General features: G+C 34.3%; 1 protein-coding gene across 1 annotated transcript in view; it reads left to right on the top strand.

The window, feature by feature from the left end:
* Window positions 1-18,853, top strand: part of LOC132754958 (b(0,+)-type amino acid transporter 1-like) — a 128,803-nt gene extending 109,950 nt beyond the window's left edge. Inside the window, exons 11-14 of the mRNA XM_060745714.1 lie at window positions 4,622-4,718; window positions 6,136-6,285; window positions 11,594-11,762; window positions 18,336-18,853. Of these exons, the coding sequence (XP_060601697.1) occupies window positions 4,622-4,718; window positions 6,136-6,285; window positions 11,594-11,762; window positions 18,336-18,436 (517 nt within the window). The 3' untranslated portion in view covers window positions 18,437-18,853. The remainder of the gene's footprint in view (window positions 1-4,621; window positions 4,719-6,135; window positions 6,286-11,593; window positions 11,763-18,335) is intronic.
* The last annotated feature ends 1,443 nt before the right edge of the window (window positions 18,854-20,296 follow it).

The raw sequence follows: 20,296 nt of genomic DNA, 5'->3' as shown, positions 1-20,296 counted from the left end.
ATTAAGTGGAAATTGTCTCTGGATTGTGGAAAATGCCACAAAATGATCAAAGAAAAAGCATTAAACACCCAAATGTTAATAAAGAAATGAGTTTTTAACATGATAAATTTCTACACAGAGCACATTCATGTAAACGCATTATCCACGTTCTGCTACATAGAAGAACAAACATTTTATATTTAGCTGGCCATTCACTGCTGTGTGTTCCAATATCACCTGACTTTAGATTCATTCATGTGAAACGTCGGTGGTTCTACTCAGGTTCCCGTTCGTGTCTGAAATATTGCCATGAGAGGCACCCGGGGCCTTCCTCCACCAGTTAAGCAGAAAAGTCGACATATGCCCCTTACATTATTGAAGTGACTGACATAAAACCAAAACAAAATGCTCTGATTCTCTTTTATAAAAAGTAACAATCCCGCATTACTGGATATACACGGTGAAATAGGTCCAATACAGGATAATCTATTTGGCGTATTGCTGAGATTCAAGCATGGCAAGGTAACAGCTGTAAGATGTGACATTCAAGAAATGTTTTTTCCGAGCTGGAATTGTACCAAGAAATTTACAAAATGAGAAACCATCAGTATATAAGTTTTACTGTACATCAGCGCACAATACGCACGTGCGTATAAAAATGTCCATGTTGTAAAAACTGGCACATTGAATGACTATTATAACCATTATGTGAACGCCCAGAAAATCAAACATAATTTGAATCTAAATGCTTGTTATGTATCTCGTGTCGATGCTTGCCTGTAATCATTTAAATTTGCCTTGTTGTGAGTTCCAATTTTACATACAACGACAATATACATCTTTGAGACACCATACATGTTATTCAATAGTACCACGCAAAGTTGAAATAAATATTAAATAAATCTTACATTTTTCTATTTTGATACGTATTTGTTTCAAATCCACAATACAATGATAATTATGGCAAATGTTTAAGCACTTAATACAGTTACAGTGAGACTTCTATGCAGATAATGACTTAATGCAAAATTTGAGGCTAAATTTTAAAATAACCTGTTTCAATAGTGTCAAAGTTTAAGTTTCTTGAATAATACATAGTCTATCAATAATCCTTTCATGTCAACCATGTACTGTTTCACTCACTCTTATGGCAGACCCTGTTTAAAGTTTAATTATTAGCTCGACTATTCGAAGAGTATGAGAGCTATTGTAGTCGCCCGGCGTCGGCGTCCGCGCTGGTTAAAGTTTTTTGTAAAGTCAAATATCTCAATTATTGCTTGAGATATTCAATTGAAATTTACAATACTTATTTATAGTAACAATGTACAGCAGATTGATAAGTTTGATAGCTCTGTCTACAATATTTACAGAATTATTTCCCTTTTTAACTTAGAAATTTTGGTTAAAGTTTTTTTGTAAAGTCAAATATCTCAATTATTGCTTGAGCTATTCAATTGAAATTTACAATACTTTTTTATAGTAACAATGTACATCAGTTTGCAAAGTTGCATAGCTCTGCCTGCAATATTTGCAGAATTATTTGCCCCTTTGAAACTTAGAAATTTTGGTTAAAGGTTAAAGGTCTTCAAAGATATTTACTTGAAACTTTACACATGTACTCAGGGTCATAATTGAAGGTCACATCTCAAGATTCATTACTCTGCCATGTATTTTGACTGAATTATGCTCCCTTTTGTACTAAAAAAATCTCCCTTTAACATGCAAGTTTTGCATATCTCTGAAACTATTGAAGACACAAAATTGAAACTTGATAAGTATATTTGTGGTCATAAATAATGATCACTGAACAGCACTCATATCTGTGTCACGTATTTAGGCTGATTTATCTCCCCCTTTTTTACTTAGTCTCTTGGTTAATGTTTACATGTTTTACATATCTCAATAACTATTGAAGATATTTATTTAAAACTTCACATATGCATTTAGGGTCATAATTGTAGGTCACTGATCTAGATCTATAATTCTATCTTGCATTTAGGCTGATTTTTCTCCCCCTTTTCAACTTAGAAATTCGTGGTAAAGTTTTGCTTGTAAGCTGTTATCTCCATAACTACTGCAGGGTTTGTGCCTTTTTTTTGGGACAATTTTATGCATTCATACTAATAAAGCAGTGATTTACTTGATAAAACAGCTTAATAACAAGCCTGTCAATTTTATGTATTCATAGGTAAGCATTATTATACTCAATAAAACACCCTTGTTACAACTTTTTCGAATAGTCGAGCCTTACTGTCCTCCGACAGTTCTTGTTCTAGAAACTCGTCAATGTTTTCTTCCTATTAGTGTCTGTTGTGGAGCGTCAACGCTAATCAAGGTCACATTTTCAACAATCTATGATATAATAGCGTTATCTTTCAGATCCTAATAATGATTTGCTTCTTGCATGTTCAGAAATACTCCGTCTAGTATATCTGCGAATTTGTCTGATTCTTTGATATATTTATTTTTAAATCTATTATTCACCCTCTTTCTTCCTCCATGTTTTTGTTCCATCCGGTATTTGCTGCAGTGTATACTGATGCAGAATGTCCATGATTTTCGATGGACTTGAGACCATTATCACCTAAGAATTGTCGCAATCGAAGTAACTTAAACATAGGTGTTGAAGATGTCGCGTCTTCGTATGAGTAAAATGTAAGGTTTGGTACTAGTAAGAATTATACAAACGTTTATAGGAAATCCACCATGAAATATAACGGTTTTAAAACTCTATTGATTATGCAATGAACCATTATGACTCCTTCACCTAATTGTATATTTAAAAATTCTCTAAATTCGATGCAATATATTTATTACATAAAACATGTAACATATTTATAGCAAAACCACAGGGATAAGACGCTTTGATCTTATATTATCCCCTACCTGACCCCCTCCCTCCAGTCCCTAGAAATGGAACGATCGAGGACACTCACCAACGAAAATAGTCCAAATCTATTTTATATCGTAGCTACACGAAATAAATATAAAACGGGTATTTTCTTCGTCACTGCACACAAACTTTACCCGGAATACTTCCAGGTAAGGTTTTTATGGAGAGATGAGAGAAGAAGAAAATTTCCGATTTGCATTTCTTCGTGTAGCTACGGTATAAAAAGGATTCGGACTGGATTTTAGTTGGTGAGTGTCATCGATTGTTTTACAGATGCAATGGCTTTCTTATGCAACATTCTCTCTTTTTAGCGATTCAGTCGTGGAAATTTTAATGTTTACGTGAATCAAATCTTGTCAGTTTTCACGTTACCGGCTGTTTCAGTGTTCGTATTAAGCAAAATACTTAACACTGCTTTATATAAAAATATGGAAGATGTCATTGCATAGAATCAAAGCACGGGAAGGGCGAAGGAGTTGCTACCCTTGTTGAGTGGATTACTGATTTATCTGTGAAAATTATATTTGATAATTTCACAGTGAAAATTATCAAAATATAATTTCACACTTTTCAATGATGAAACTACTTTTTAAGATTTTCCCCATGTGGTACCTCAATTTTATTTTTGCTGACAATTCTGACAATGTCAGGCTGTTTAAAAAAAGCAAAGCTGAAATTGATAAATAACATAAATGTCATAAGTGATAAAAAGAAGAAAACTTACTTCTATTCATTCAAATTCCAATCACCAAATTTCGTCTCTAATTCTTTTTGTTTCATTTTTACAGTCTAAAAAATACATTCCTTCCACATGCAAAACTGCTCTTGATGACAATTGGGCATATTAAAGTATTCTACGAGCAATAACTGCCGTTTGCTTTATGAAAACTTGAAAAGCAATGTCACAACCATCACTCGAAGAATAAATAAACAACCCAGCGTTCCTGAGCCAGCCTTTGAAGTTTTCCATTTTCCTTGCTGTTTTTGAATGTTTTCAGTTTTCACATCTGTCAACACTTATTTTTTGTCTGTTACAATCCTCAAATAAGTTCTCTTTCTTTTAAAAAGGTGTATGACTAACTAATCCAAATGATATCCCTCTGGATCAAACACGATTATTTTCCTCCCGTGAATTACACAACTTTTAAAAAATGGCTGCCGCTTACATTTAACAAAGCCAGGTCTAATATAAATTCGCAGTAAGTAACAGAATTATGGATGGAAGGTTGGACTTTTTCTCCTACAAGAATTGTTTGTTTTTATTATTAAAACAAGTGGTCATTCATATTTTTTTTAATAAAATGAATAATATCACCGTCATTTAACGTTGGCTGTCGAACTTTTTTTCAGCTCAAGATTTCTTGTATTTAATAAGAAATTCCGACTAAATGGGGCTCTCAATGGGAAAACAGATTTAATATTGACGTTAATATTATGGAAATTTCGTTTTTACTTGTTTTTACTACGCCACTCGTGAGAATACTGGTTTTAAAGCCCACTCGATGAAATAAAATTTAATCTTACACATTAAACAAACAAATATCCTCTATAACTAATACTATAAAGAGGTATAATGAAAATTGTGTAATAGTGTCATATTATTGTTGTTATGAAAACTAAATGTGAAAATTGACTTTAGATAATAATTTTAGGGGTTGTAACAGGGACTGGAGGGGAGGGGGTCCGGTAGGGGATAATATCACATCAAAGCGTCTTATTCCTGTTAGCATATATTATTGTCCCCTTCAGAATGGTATATGCAGCTGCACGTGAGGACCATTTGCCAGAGATATTGTCGTATGTTCACGTGAAACGTTATACACCAATGATGTCCGTAATGTTAACAGTTAGTTAATATTTGTTTTTATTTCACGTTTTTGGCATAAGGATTTATTTTCAACGATATTCTGTATGAGAAATATGGCTTATTATCCTTCCTTCACCTGGGCAATTAGACAATAGACATAATCAATAAAGTAACGTTTTCTTTCAAGAAAACGTAACGTTTTCTTTCAAGAAAACGAAGTTAAAATATAATTTCTTTGTACGTAACGAAAACGCAACAGGATCATGACGAAAACACGGATTTTTATCAGATTATCATATAAGAATATTACACCGGCTGCCGGTGCAGACCGGAATATCTAGCTCGAGGGTAACTGTTTACGGCGGTAACGAGGCTCTGCTCGTCTATACCAACAGCCGGTGTTTCTTGCATATTACATGTCAATTATTTTCGGAACAGAAATTATTAAAACTGATATTCTCATTACGCACTTTTTTCATATAGTAGCGTATGAACATACATTTATTCATAACGGAAAAATGACGTCACCCAAAGAACGCGATTCATTCATAAAAGGCCCGCGTCAATGACGTCATTTAAAGCACGTGACTTGTCTTACATGTGGGTGTAAGACAGAGTTTTCTAACACCGGTGTAAACGGTAGATAATCCTGTCTTGGATGCAAGAATTATCGATATACCGTACTGTCGAATCGTATTTATCATACTGTCGTATTTAATGGTTCTGACGGTTTTCCATAAGAAGTATATACATGTATACATACAGTAAAAAAGGCATTCAGAAAAATTTAAGCCGACACAAACTGTTTTCATACATCATCTCTCTTACGCTCATATGATTATTTATGTTTGTTTATTAAGAAACATATAAGTCACTAATAATGACACATTGGAGATCACTTTCTAGGATCCTGAGGTAGTGAGTATGTGATGTTTCTGTACGATACCTAGACAGTACGATGCTGGTAAAGCGACCGAACGAACAGCTAGTGCTTTAAAGGCGATTATGCCACAGTGCGATGACAAAAAATCGCCAAAACAATAGGACGCTAGTACGTTAGCGATAGTGATACAGTGCGATAACCAAACAACCCGACATTCATTACCGTAAAATCGCACTGCTGTTGTTTTGTTATCGTCCTGTCGTACTTTTATCGTACTATTGAATATCGCCTATCAAAGCAGAGCAGTCTTATTGCAGTTGCCCAAACGGTACATAAATTCCGTACATATTCCATTAACTGAAAAAAAATGAGTTTCTGTCACACGCTACGCAGATTTTGAACATAAATTTTAAATATTTTCCATCTAATAAATTTAAATGATTAAAAACAGTAAAAAGATTTTTTTTTTTCAAAATACCAATTCAGTTGCAAAAAGTTTGCAGTTTGAACATTACAATAGAAATTCAAGTAATTCTAACAAGTACATAGAACTATTGTAATTTTATATTTCAGGGATTTATAGCAATACTGATGGTGATTCCATCAGATGTTGGTTCTCTGATAGATTTCTTTAGTTTTGCTGCTTGGTTGTTTTACGGATTGGCCGTGTTTTGTGTTGTTATCTTACGATTTACTAAACCAAATGCCGAAAGACCAATTAAGGTAAATATAAAACTATAAAAATTGCCAGCTTTGTGCAATAGCTAGGATCGGCATTTTATGTCGAGCTTGAGAATCAACATTTGGCTCAAAATTCGATGTTCGTAAGAACTACATGTTATTTCAAAACAAATATTCTTATAAGGAATAATGTGCTACACAATCAACAATCAGTAACACATACAGAATTATCATATGCTTGATAATCGATAATCAGATAGACATCGAAACTTTTCAACGTTGAGCTTATTGACATTCTACTCATCATTCGATCTCAGCAAGGTTGAGGTAGACAATTAACATTAAGCTAGACATTCTAGACAATTGACATTTTCCTAGACCTCCGATCTTCGAAAATGTGCCATATATTCATTATTCAATGTTCAGCTATATAGTCAATAAGACATTGATTTTTTCCAGGGATATTCTTTTTTTGTAGAACAATCACAATTTATGTAATCAAACCCAAGTATTAAAATCTCATTCTGACATAAAGATATTTATACCATGTTTAGGTAATTGTTGTAATTGCAAATGATTATATGTTTGTGAAATGGATTTTTTTCGAATCGCATAGGAGTTATTCTTTGCAAGACGGCAGAATTTATGGATAAGAAAGACCTTAATCAAACTACATTGTATACATATTCTTTTCCGATAAAATGATTTTAAGGGATAAAACAATTAACATTATAAAAAAATTGTTGCAAATTAGATTTTCTTAACGTTTTAATGCTGGCGAGATGGAAAGTATTTATTGCAAACCAATGTAGTGTTTTTCAATAATCGTCGAAGGTGTCGTCTTAAAAACAGTTATAGCTGCAATCGTAGATGTAGTTGTGGATGTATTCTTTGTCGTAATGGCCGTAGTAATGGTAAGCGTCGCCTTAGCTGTAATTGTTGTCGTCATTGTCATTACCATACTTGACATTGTAAAAGTCGTAGTCTATGTCTTTTACCGAAGTATTATTTGTCGTAGTCAAATAGTTGTAGTATTCTTAGTCTTTAAAGTCATAGTTAAACTCGAAGTCTATTAGTTGTAGTAATTGTAGTCGCCCTGTAAAGTTTAACTATATTGGTTAATAGTAGATGTAAATAATGCATGTGGTCGAGATCAGCGTCTTAGTAAACAAAGACTTGTAGTCGTAAAAGACGTGGTCGAAGTCGTGTACAAAGTTGCTGATGAACTCTTTCAAGTCGTAGTGATGGTCGTGGCTGTATTGTCGGCGGAATATTTAAAGCCGTAGTCGTAGTAGCCGTAGTAGTCGCAGTCGTGGTTAAAGTCATGGCTGTAGTTGCCGGCGTACTTTCTGACATCGTTGTCTTTGCTGAAGTCGTAATAGTATTTTCAGCTGAAGTTTTTTTTTGTTATTCTGGAATTTACTCCTTGAAAACTACTAAATTCTCTTTCGATTTATCTAACGCTTTTGTTTTATCGGAGGTAGATTAAAAAAATCAAATACGTTAAAGGCACATTATGCCACAGAAATCCATATTTATTGGATTATTGAATTCTTTAGAAATGCCAAACATGTGTTAAATAATGCTTAAATAATTGATTTAGAGCATGTTAGATGTTAAAAAGCCGGAGAAAATAGCGCTGACTGAGCGGGAATGTTCGTTAAGGTAGCAAATATAAAGAAAGCAGTGTTTTGACTTCCATATAAAATACTCAGTTCACTTTAATTAATTATACCAACTGCAAACAGAGCAAAAGAAGCAAAGATGGTTCATCTATATGGCAAGTGAGTATTTGTTTAGAAAATGCAACAAGATAAAAAAAAGAATGTTTTGAGAAATAAAAAGTTTTGAGGAATAAAAATGACAGCATTCTGAGGCAAAGCGGGTCTTTTTTTGCTTTTGAATCTCATTGGGTCAATGTTATCGTTACTGAAAAATAGAAAAATGGTTTCTGGACAACAACTATAGTTAGGAATAAGATATGATCAAACTTGTTATGCAGTTAGCTTAAATGAAGATAGTTTTGGACCCCTGGGTTCAAGGTTATGTTTACTGTTACTAAAAATAGAAAAAAATTCCGAACAACAACTAGAGTAAGGAATAAGATATTGTAATAACACTTGGTATTTAGTAAGCTTATATGAAGATCCACGTAAGGGTTACTTTTAGACACCCTGGGCTCAAGATCATGGTCACTGTTACTAAAATTTGAAACAGTGCTTCCCTTAGGAATGAGATAATGTAATCTAACTTGGTTTATAGCAAGCTTTAGGAAAACTCATGTTGATATTACTTTTGTATCCCCTAGAATCAATGTCAAGGTCACTGTTAATAAACCGGTAGAAATGAGATATTGTTATAAAACTCGGTATATGGCAAGCTTATATGAAGACCAAGGTTGGGATTGCTTTTGGACCAATTTGAGTCATGGTCAAAGTCTCTGCTACGAAAAATAGAAATATGGTGTCCGATAATAACTAAAGTAAGCATTGAGATATTGATATCAAATTTGGCATAAAGCAAGCTCATTTGGAGATCCAGGTTGGAATTGCTTTGGGACCCCATAAGGTCAAGGTCTCTGTATCAAAAAAAATAAATAAATAAATAAATATAATAATATTGAACAAATCTTAACGTTTCCTTTTTATAAATTTAATCGGTGTGTCTTGTCACATTAGTTTTGTCAAAGTATTAATCCTTTTATTATTATATTTTTTATATTTATATATATATATATATATATATACATATATACACACACACACCAATAAATAAATAATGCACAAATCAGTGAAAATTCAATAAATTAACCTTCAAGGTCAAGGTCATAAAAGAGCCAAGGTCAATTTGAGTTTGATAAACATGAAGGTCTTGTCCTTAAGAATGTTCTGTTATAATATGAAGTCAATCCATTCAATAATAGCAAAGTTACAGCCAGTTACAGCCAAATTTTTTTTGAAAATTTCAATAATTTGACCTTCAAAGTCAAGGTCATTTATAATTGAAGGTCAATGTATGTCTGGTTATTTTAAAGGGCTATCTTTGATGAGTATTATGTTCAAGTTTGAACACAATCCATTCAAAAATAACAAAGTTACAGCCAATAATAGCCAAAAAATGAAAATTTTAATAATTTGACCTTCAAAGTCAAGGTCATTTGTGAGTGAAGGTCAAGGTCTGTCTAGTTATTTTAAAGGGCTATCCTTGAAGATTATTATGTTCAAGTTTGAAGACAATCCATTTAAAAATAACAAAGTTACAGTCAATAATAGCAAGTACAAGCAAAATTTGGACTTTTGACCTTGAAGGTAAAGGTTATTTATGGATGAAGGTCAAGGTTGGTGTGGTTTTCTGAAAGGTCTTATCCTAAGTGTTGTTGTGGCCAAGTATGAAGACAATACACCAAGAACTAAAAAAGTTATGATTCAGGTACAAGTTTGCGGACGGCACCGGCAACGGCAACGCCGCCAGGACTATAACAATATCTCTTCTTTAAAAAAAAAAAGTCGGGCTAAAAATGGTTTCCGGACGATAACTTGAGTTAGAAATGTGATATTTTAATAAAACCTAAGGTCAAGGTCACTGTTACTAAACTAGTAAAACTATTACTGGAAGATAACTAGATTTAGGAATGATATATGTTATTAAACCTGACATATAGAAAGTTTATGAAGAGACCTAGCGTGGGATTGCTGTTCGATTCTAGGATTAAGGTCGAAATCTGAGCTGAATGTCGATAGTCTAGCCCCAACATTTGAAATTTTCCAATGTAAACTAAACGTGGATCGTCTAGCTCAGCCTTCATTATGAGAAAAAAGTGATTTCATGTCGATTGTGTAGCTCTACATCTGAATTCTGAATGTCTACCTGAATGCTGATTGTCTAGCTTAATATTTTATATATAACATTGGAAAGTTATGAATATCGATTAGTTATTACCTTGTTTGGATTGAAATACTATGTATTATTCCTCCCCCATTTTCGGGATGCATGTAAGTTACTGGAGCGCCTGGCTTTGTTCGCATTTCAAAGAGTTTCACTGGTGGTCGTTTCTGGTCATTCTGTAATTTTTGGAATCGCGGATCTTGCGCGCAAGAATCAGGTCTCCAGCTTATATGTCAAAGTCAGACTTGTATATCCAAAGTCTTTATGATTATAAATGTCTGGTCTCGTCTTTCATGAATGGACTTTGAAATGATAATGTATGTATATTTTAAACATCAAAACATCAAGGTCACACTTAATTTGAAAGGATTTCGTTTATTAAAGTGCATATATGTTCATGTCTGGTCAACAATTATGTAATTCATTTATAAGTCATTAATCGAGGTATTTAAACAAAAACGTTTTCGTAATCAGTATGTAGATATGTTGCTCGCAAATAATTGGTCTAACGGTCAAAGGTAAAGGATACACTTCTACGTCAAAAGTCATGACTTGTCGTGGGCAAACGCGAGTTTAATAATTAGAAAAATTATAGTTTTACATATACATGTACATGTGAAGTTTGTGTCTTTGTCATATATTCATGGATGCTGCTTAAACTAATTGCTCACTCTGAAACAATGAAAAAGTGTTTCTTAATATTTATTCATTTTTGTGATACTCTATTTGGGGTAACCATACATTTGTTGGAAGCCAAAATTCATTAAAACTCGATAAGTAGCGCTTTCAATGCTTTCCTCTCAATGTCCACAAAGTACTATCCAAATTATCTCAGAAAAAAAAATAAAAAGCTTTAAGAGATAACTTTCTTCAATATGAACTTGTTTCGTAGTTTCTAAAAGTCACTAAATGGAAAGATTAAAAAATTCGGATGTTTTATCACAAAGCAATGCAGTTGCTCTTTCACCGATGCGTTTGTCTAAATACTTTAGGTAGAGACAAAGTGTTTACGCATGATTTAATTTTAGCCTGGTTCCTTTATATTAAAGCATGCATAAACTACAGACTGTTGCACAGTCCATATTTGTATACGGAGATAAGAAAACGTTGTCTTTCCATTTGAAGAAAATGTAAATAAAAATGTTTTGCAACAAAGTCAGAAAGCTGATGTATGTGAATGTTTTTTATGTTCTTGTATTTTTATTGACGACTCGCAAACTAAAATGCATCTTTAAGATTAGACTGCTTTGCAGCCGAATAATACATGAAAAAACAATGGAATGAATTTCATCAAACATTGAACAGTGCACATTCAATAGCACGTAGCTGATTTATATGTGATATATCATTATCAATAAATCTGATATTTTTTTATTCCTCGATTAAATCTGAAATAAGCTGTATATTGTACATGTACATCATTTATTTATTACATTCATATTATATATGTAAACATGTTTTTCAGGTGTTTATACTGATTCCAGTCATATTCACATTGTGTTCCATTTACCTTGTTATTGCGCCAATCATTCAGGAGCCGAGTCTCGAATTTCTATGGGCGTTCCTTTTCATCGTTGGAGGTCTTCTGTTTTACTTTCCATTTGTTGTTTTCAAACTTGACAGGGGATGCTTTGGTAAGTAACTGAGAACAAATACCAGAATTGAAGGCTTTTTATTGACAATGTAACTTTCAGGATTTTGTATCTAGTCTGTTTAATCTACTTTATTTCATATGCTATCCTGGCACATAGTGTAGGTTAGCTATAAGCCCGTCTATCTAAAAAATACCACTGGGTCATTGCTATTGAACCCTAGCAGGAATTATTCTTGAAAAAATGTTAAAATTATCATTCTATGCTGAACTTCGGCCGCAACGACAACTAATAACAAAAGCTTTACAAATTTTCTCGTGAAAACCACAAGGCCAACAGCTTTGATGTTTTACAAACAAAAGTTATTCAAGTTATTATCAATATGTACTGATTGATACAGGTAGGTGATGAATTTTGCTGGTATAATGATTTGACGCAAGTAAGGACAATGTCATAATTATGCCCCCATTTCGAAGAAAAGGGGGTATATTGCTTTGCACTTGTCGGTCCGTCGGTCCGTCGGTCCGTAGACCAAATGGTTTCCGAGTGATAACTAAAGAACCCTTAGGCCTAGGAACTTCAAACTTGGTATGGTGATTGGTCATGACCAGTAGATGACCCCTATTGATTTTGGGGATGGGGTCAAAGGTCAAGGTCACATGGACCTTGAAAGCAAAAACGGTTTCCGATCAATAACTAAAGAACCTTAAGGCCTAGGAACTTCAAACTTGGTATGGTGAATGGTCATGACCAGTAGATGACCCCTATTGATTTTGGGGTCAAGGGGTCAAAGGTCAAGGTCACATTGACCTTGAAAGCAAAAACGGTTTCCGATCAATAACTAAAGAACCTTAAGGCCTAGGAACTTCAAACTTGGTATGGTGATTGGTCATGATCAGTAGATGACCCCTATTGATTTTGGGGTCAAGGGGTCAAAGGTCAAGGTCACATTGACCTTGTAAGCAAAAACGGTTTCCGATCAATAACTAAAGAACCTTAAGGCCTAGGAACTTCAAACTTGGTATGGTGATTGGTCATGATCAGTAGATGACCCCTATTGATTTTGGGGTCAAGGGGTCAAAGGTCACATTGACCTTGAAAGCAAAAACGGTTTCCGATCAATAACTAAAGAACCTTAAGGCCTAGGAACTTCAAACTTGGTATGGTGATTGGTCATGATCAGTTGATGACCCCTATTGATTTTGGGGTCAAGGGGTCAAAGGTCAAGGTCACATTGACCTCTTAGGTAAAAACGGTTTCCGATCAATAATGAAAGAACCCTTAGGCCTAGGGACTTCAAACTTGAGATGGTGATTGGTCATGATCAGTAGATGACCCCTATTGATTTTGAAAGCAAAAACGGTTTCCGATCAATAACTAAAGAACCCTTAGGCCTAGGAACTTCAAACTTGGTATGGTGATTGGTCATGATCAGTAGATGACCCCTATTGATTTTGGGGTCAAGGGGTCAAAGGTCAAGGTCACATTGACCTTGTAGGTAAAACGGTTTCCAATCAATAACTAAAGAACCTTAAGGCCTAGGAACTTCAAACTTGGTATGGTGATTGGTTATGACCAATCAGATGACCCCTATTGATTTTGGGGTTAAGGGGTTAAAGGTCAAGGTCACATTGACCTTGTAGGTAAAAACGGTTTCCGATCAATAATGAAAGAACCCTTAGGCCTAGGGACTTCAAACTTGAGATGGTGATCGGTCATGATCAGTAGATGACCCCTATTGATTTTGGGGTCAATGGGTCAAAGGTCAAGGTCACATTGACCTCTTAGGTAAAAACGGTTTCCGATCAATAATGAAAGAACCCTTAGGCCTAGGGACTTCAAACTTGAGATGGTGATTGGTCATGATCAGTAGATGACCCCTATTGATTTTGGGGTCAATGGGTCAAAGGTCAAGGTCACATTGACCTCTTAGGTAAAAACGGTTTCCGATCAATAACTAAAGAACCCTTAGGCCTAGGAACTTCAAACTTGGTATGGTGATTGGTCATGACCAGCAGATGACCCCAATTGATTTTGGGGTTAAGGGGTTAAAGGTCAAGGTCACATTGACCTTGTAGGTAAAAATGCTTTCCGATCAATAACTTAAGAACCCTTATGCCTAGGAACTTCAAACTTGGAATGGTGATTGGTCATGACCAGCAGATGACCCCTATTGAGTTTTAGGTGAAGGGGTCAAAGGTCAAGGTCACATTGACCTTTTAAGTAAAAACGGTTTCTGATCAATAACTCAAGAACACTTAGGCCTAGGAACTTCAAACTTGGTATGGTGATTTGTCATGACCAGCAGATTACTCCTATTGATTTTGGGATTAAGGGGTCAAAGGTCAAGGTCACAATGACGTTGTAAGTAAAAACGGTTTCTGATCAATAACTAAAGAACGCTTCGGCCTAGGAACTTCAAACTTGGCATGGTGATTGGTCATGACCAGCAGATGACCCCTATTGATTTTGGGGTCAAAGGTCAAGGTCACATTGACCTTGTATGTTAAAACGGTTTCCGATCAATAATAAGAGAACCCTTAAGCCTAGGAACTTCAACCTAGGCATGGTGATTGGTCATGACCAGCAGATGACCCCTATTGATTTTGGGGTCAAGGGGTCAAAGGTCAAGGTCACATTGACCTTGTAGGTAAAAACGGTTTCTGATCAATTTACTGAAAACGCCTAGGCCTAGAACCTTCAAACTTTGTATGATGATTGGTCGTGACTAGCAGATGACCCCTATTGAGTTTTGGGTCAAGAGGTCAAAGGTCAAGGTCATGACCAGTAGATACTTTATAACCCTTATTAATTGTTTGATCACTGGGTCAGAAGTCATGCATAATAACCTTATCACATGACTAATTGGCTGCTGATAGGGGGCATACATGTTTTACAAACATATCTTGTTATGATTTTACTGTCCATTGACAGGAGATATTTTGGCTTAATTTTGGACTATTTTCTTCAGTTACTGAACTATTTTGAGCGGGAGTAAAGTGACAACTTCGGAAAAAAATCCGTGAAAATGATTTTTTGTTCAAAATATCCCAGGTTTAAAATAAATGAAGGGATTTTGTTTTATACACATATACAGTCATCACATAGGGTCACATAAAGTCACGCAAGTCATATATCTACCCAGTGTGTATTTTCTTGAAAATGTTGCGGTGTGGAAACAAACCGGTTGGAGAGGAAATGCTGCCATTTTAGGCAGAAGTGTATTTTTGAGGCTGTCGATGATTGCAGAAACGCTCTTACAGTGGCTAACATTCTCATAGAAACATCACTCTTTTGTCCTTTTTAGCTCGACTATACGAAGTATATGGAGAACTGTCCTACTCGCCACGGCGTTGGCGTCGGTGTCCGCGTCCGCGTCCAGATTTCAGATAAAAGTTTTTGGTGCAGTAAAATATTTTTCACTATAACTTTTTCATTTCTTAAGATACTATCTTCAAACTTCAAATATATATTCCTTATCATCAACTACATCTTATGTGACAAGGTTCATAACTCTAGCACCAATATTTTCAGATTTATCTCCCCTTGAACTTTTTCTTAACAAATTTCCCTTAACAAATATTATTTTTACTGTAACTTATTTATTTCGTAAGGGATCAACTTCAACCATTAACTACATCTTACGTGACAAGGTTCATAACTCTAGCACCAATATTTTCAGATTTATCTCCCCTTGAACTTATTTATTTCTTAAGGGATCCACTTCATACTTCAAATATATGTTCATTACCATCAGCTACATGTGACAAGTGTTATGTGACAAGGTTCATAACTTTAGGTCTAATATTGCAAGAATTATCTCCCCATAAACTTAGATTTTTTTACTTAAAAAATGTTATTTTTTTACTATAACTTCTTCAGTTTTAAAGATATCAACTCAAACTTCAAATACTTATTCCTTATTATCAATTACATCTTATATGACAAGGTTCATAACTCTTGAAACAATATTTTCAGATTTATCTCTCTTTGAACTTAGAATTTTCTTTGAGAGATATTATAACTTCTTTACTTTTTAAGGTATCTACTTCAAACTTCAAATATATATTTCTTATTATTACACACATGTTGTGTGACAAGGTTCGTAACTCTAGATTGACTATTTCTAGAATTATTCCCCCTTGAACTTGGAATTTATGTAAACAGATGCTATTTTTTTTACTATAACTTTATACATAATTATACATAATTGATTTTTCTTTTCTTACCTCGTCCAATATTTTATTAGTCGAGCTTCGCTGTCTCCTGAGACAGCTCTTGTTAGTTTACTTGTCACAAAGTACCATGGTGAGCTTTTGTGATAACATTTCGTCCGTCCGTCCGTAAACTTTAACTTTAAACGACATCTTATCATAAACTACTAAGCCAATTTCATCCAAACTTAGCAGGAATGTTCCTTTGGTGATCACCTTTAAAATTTGTTCAAAGAATTCAATTCCATGCAGAACTTTGGTTGCCATGGCAACCGAAAGAAAAAACTTCTATTAAAAACCAATATAGTTAGAGCTTAGATATTTGGAATGAAACATCTTCTAGTTTGTCTACCAAGTTTGTTCAAATGAAAGCCCTGGGGTCAAAATTGGCCCTGGCCCGGTGGTAATGATTTCCCTTATATGTATAAAAGGAAAACTTCTTTCAAAACCCAAAGAGCTAGAGCTTAGATATTAACCATGGAAGAACTTGTAATGGGTGTCTACCAAGTTTGTTCAAATAAAATCTCTAGGGGTCAAATTTGGACCCGCCCTGGGGTCATTGATTTTCCTGATATGTATATAGTAAAAACTTAAAAAATCTTCTTTTAAAAAACACACATTGCTAGAGCTTAGATATTAAGCATGAAAAATCTTTTAGTGGAGGTCTCAGAAAAAACACATCTGAGTCATATTGTGTGAAACTATGATGCCTATAGCTTAGATATATGGAGGATATTTGTTTGTTTGGCATGTAAGATTGTGAAATATATTTCACTGAGTGAACACAATATGCAATATTTTCACGAGTGGCATAGCCACGAGTGAAAATAGAATAGCTGTGTTCATATGAATGAAATATATTTCAATCTTATATGCAAAACAAATAAATTTTCTTTTGATTTGATGCTTTATAAGTGATTTTAAGTATTTTTTTTACTGGTTTTACCGCTTAAGGTCGCGCATTCTCCTTTTTACGTCATCATATGACATCACATCATCAATTTTGAAATATAGTTCTGTTAAATTTCTCTAATTTTGTTACATTTTAAACATAATTTATGGTGTCATCGACTTTCATTTTCTGAAGAAGCAAAATTTACCTATGACGGCAATTATTTTTGCCTGTTATTCCATTTAGTAATGGTATTCTTTTCATCCGCATTCAGATGTAGTTCGGCTACAGTGATAACTTTATTTTATAAATTTCACTAGTGGTTTATCAGAATAAAATCATCTGATATATTACAGTAAAACACTGGAAAGCATGAAATAAAAAGTTTGTAACATGACTTTGTGGATCACAAAATAAATGGTATGAATCATGCCCCTTGAGTCAATATAATTATATATTTGCCCCAGTCAGTTAGTTAATATAGTTTCGTATAGGTAAGTAAATCACAACTAAGTCTTATTTGGCAAACTACAATGCATAGAACTTAGTTATTTGACATGTAGAATTTTCTTGTTGGCCTGTACAAAACTGATATTAAGCATGCCCCTTGGGTCAATATTGCCACCGCCTCTTTGGGTCACTTAGTTGATAAAGTCTTGTATGAGAAAACACATTTCAGTCTTATTTTAGGAAGCAGTGCCTTAAGTTTGAATATGCAGCATTGCCTTGTTGACCTTTACAAAAATTGATATAAAATGTGCTCCTAAGGTCAGTATTGGCTAAACCCCGGGGGTCACATATTCTATAGAGACTTCTATAGGAAAACTTATTTGAGTTTTATCTTGTGGAATTACATGTACAATGTTTAGAGCTAAGCTATTTAGCATGAAGCATTACCTTGTGAACCTCTGCAAAACTGATAATAATCATGCATTGATCCGCCCCCAGGGTCACTTGATTTATATATACTCGTACATGTATAGGAAAACGCATTTAAATCTTAGATGTTTGGCATGTAGCATCACTTTGTAGATTAAATTATGACCCTCAGATCAAAATTGGCCCGGCCTTTAATGTAGAATAAGGCATAGGAAAACACATCTTTTTTGTGGATAACTATGCCCCTATATTTGTCATATAACATTGACTAGTAGAGTCTTAGAGCCTTATTGTCGAGTTAGAAATGACCAACAGACTGTCCAATCTGATCTTAATCATAAGTATTTGTTGTTTCAGTATAATTGTTCTTATTGATAATAATACATTGCATTTTCAGTATCAGATGTGATAAACTAAAATAATTTATTGATGATCGATATTGCTTTCAACAGAAAAATGCACAGTAACAGTATCAACATTATACAAAATTAGTTTGTGGTTACTTATAAGTATATTTAGCTATAAACACTCTCAGTGGAGGTCAAACAAATATTATTTCTTATAATTATGATCAAACATTAATTTTTAAGTATTAATGTACATTTTCTTTTTCTACTTTTTATTTTACAGATAAAGTTACGATTTTCTTTCAATTACTCTGCGAGGTTGCACCAAGTCCTTACATAGCCGATAAAGAATCTCCAGGAACATCGGGAAAATGTGAAAGTTAAAACAGGCAACATTCAAGTACTTTCGATTGTATAATTCTGAGTTTTTAGCCCTGAGTTTAAACTGAGGTTTAACCGATGCCATTTTCATTAAAGCAGTTTTACATTTCTCCGATTAGACTTTCACTAAGATGCATTGCATAAATTAAGTAAATAACCAGAGTTAAAGTTAAGTCAAAAACATGGATTAAAATAAACCCAGCCAAAGGGATAGTTTAAGGCGAAGATTTAGTATGACAATAAAACTTCAGCTTAATCGCTGCTATTTTTGGCTCAAAAACAAAACCTGGCCTTGCAATACTTGGACATTGATAAGGTTAAACTTACCCCAGTTCTTACATGCGGACCGTGGAGTTTTAGTTCTTAAAGAAACACACATGAATATTGTAAGTAAATAGAATAAAATGACCTGGAATTAAATATTGTGTATATATATATAAACTGTGTAGATGTGTAGATGACTTAGCTCTGAACGCGCCTGAGGGCGCGTCCGTCGCAAAAAAATATACATATGCGTTTTATCACCAAGGGGCCCTAAAGCTAAAATAATAGTAGTTAATTTATAATACCGACAAAGATTACTTTAATTTCAACCAATATTTAAGACATCACAGCAATTCTTTTCATATCTATATCTATTTTTGAAAATGCATGTAAGAAGAGAGTTTTTCAACACTTTACCACCATGTAGTCTTTCATGGTAAGGAAGTTATAATAGCAGTTTTACTTCCGATTCTTGTTGTTTGTTTACATATTTTTCTAGGTCACGATATGAGTTAACCTTCGCTATTCTAAAAATAGATTCTGCTTCACCTGTGCTGTTTTTTGGACAGGCGATTAGGGAGTACACATTATGCATGTAATAAACCGGCGGATTACATGCAATACTTTTAGAAATTCTATACAATTGTAAGAAGCAAACAAGTTGAAAATGGAATTTAATGTGAAATTGAAAAGGACAACTAAAGGACAACTAAACACTGTAATGCTTAAGTGACATTTAAATTAAAATAAAAACGATGTGCTCTGGCCTCTACATCTTTACCTTATTAATAAAACAAGAGGGCCATGATGGCCCTGGATCGCTCACCTGACACAACCGCATCCAAGCAATGTCTTAAACAAGCATCATGGCCAAGTTTGATGACAACTGAGTCAAACATGTGACCTCTAGTGTGTTATAAAGATTTTTCCATATTTGGGCAATGTGACCTAATTTTTGACCGGACACGACCCATATTCAAACTTGACCTAGAAATCATCAAAACAACCTTCCTGACCAATTTCCAGGAAATTTGGATCAAAACTGCAGCCACTAGAGTGTTAAAAAGATTTTTCTATTTTTAGCTCCTGTGGCCTAGTTTTGACTGGACATGAGACCTGAGATGACCCATCTTCGAACTTGACCTAGAAATCAGCAAAACAACCTTCCTGACAAATTTCCAGAATGTTTGGATGAAAACTGCAGCCACTAGAGTATTAACAAGCTTTTTCTATATTTAGCTCCTGTGACCTAGTTTTTGACCGGACATGACCCATCTTCGAAATTGACCTAGAAATCATCAAAACAACTTTCCTGACAAATTTCCAGAATATTTGGATGAAAACTGCAGCCACTAGAGTGTTAACAAGCTTTTTCTATTTTTAGCTCCTGTGACCTAGTTTTTGACCGGACATGACCCATCTTCGAACTTGACCTAGATATCATCAAAACAACCTTCCTGACAAATTTCCAGAATATTTGGATGAAAACTGCAGTCACTAGAGTGTAAACAAGCTTTTTCTATTTTTAGCTCCTGTGACCTAATTTTTGACCGGAGATGACCCATCTTCGAACTTAACTTAGATATCATCTAAACAACC

The sequence above is a fragment of the Ruditapes philippinarum genome, unplaced genomic scaffold, assembly GCF_026571515.1.
Source record: "Ruditapes philippinarum isolate M1 unplaced genomic scaffold, ASM2657151v2 ctg2147_1_1_1_1, whole genome shotgun sequence".
Lineage (NCBI taxonomy): Eukaryota > Metazoa > Mollusca > Bivalvia > Venerida > Veneridae > Ruditapes > Ruditapes philippinarum.
Note: the sequence above shows the minus strand (reverse complement) of the source record. Positions and strands in the feature narration are given on the sequence as shown.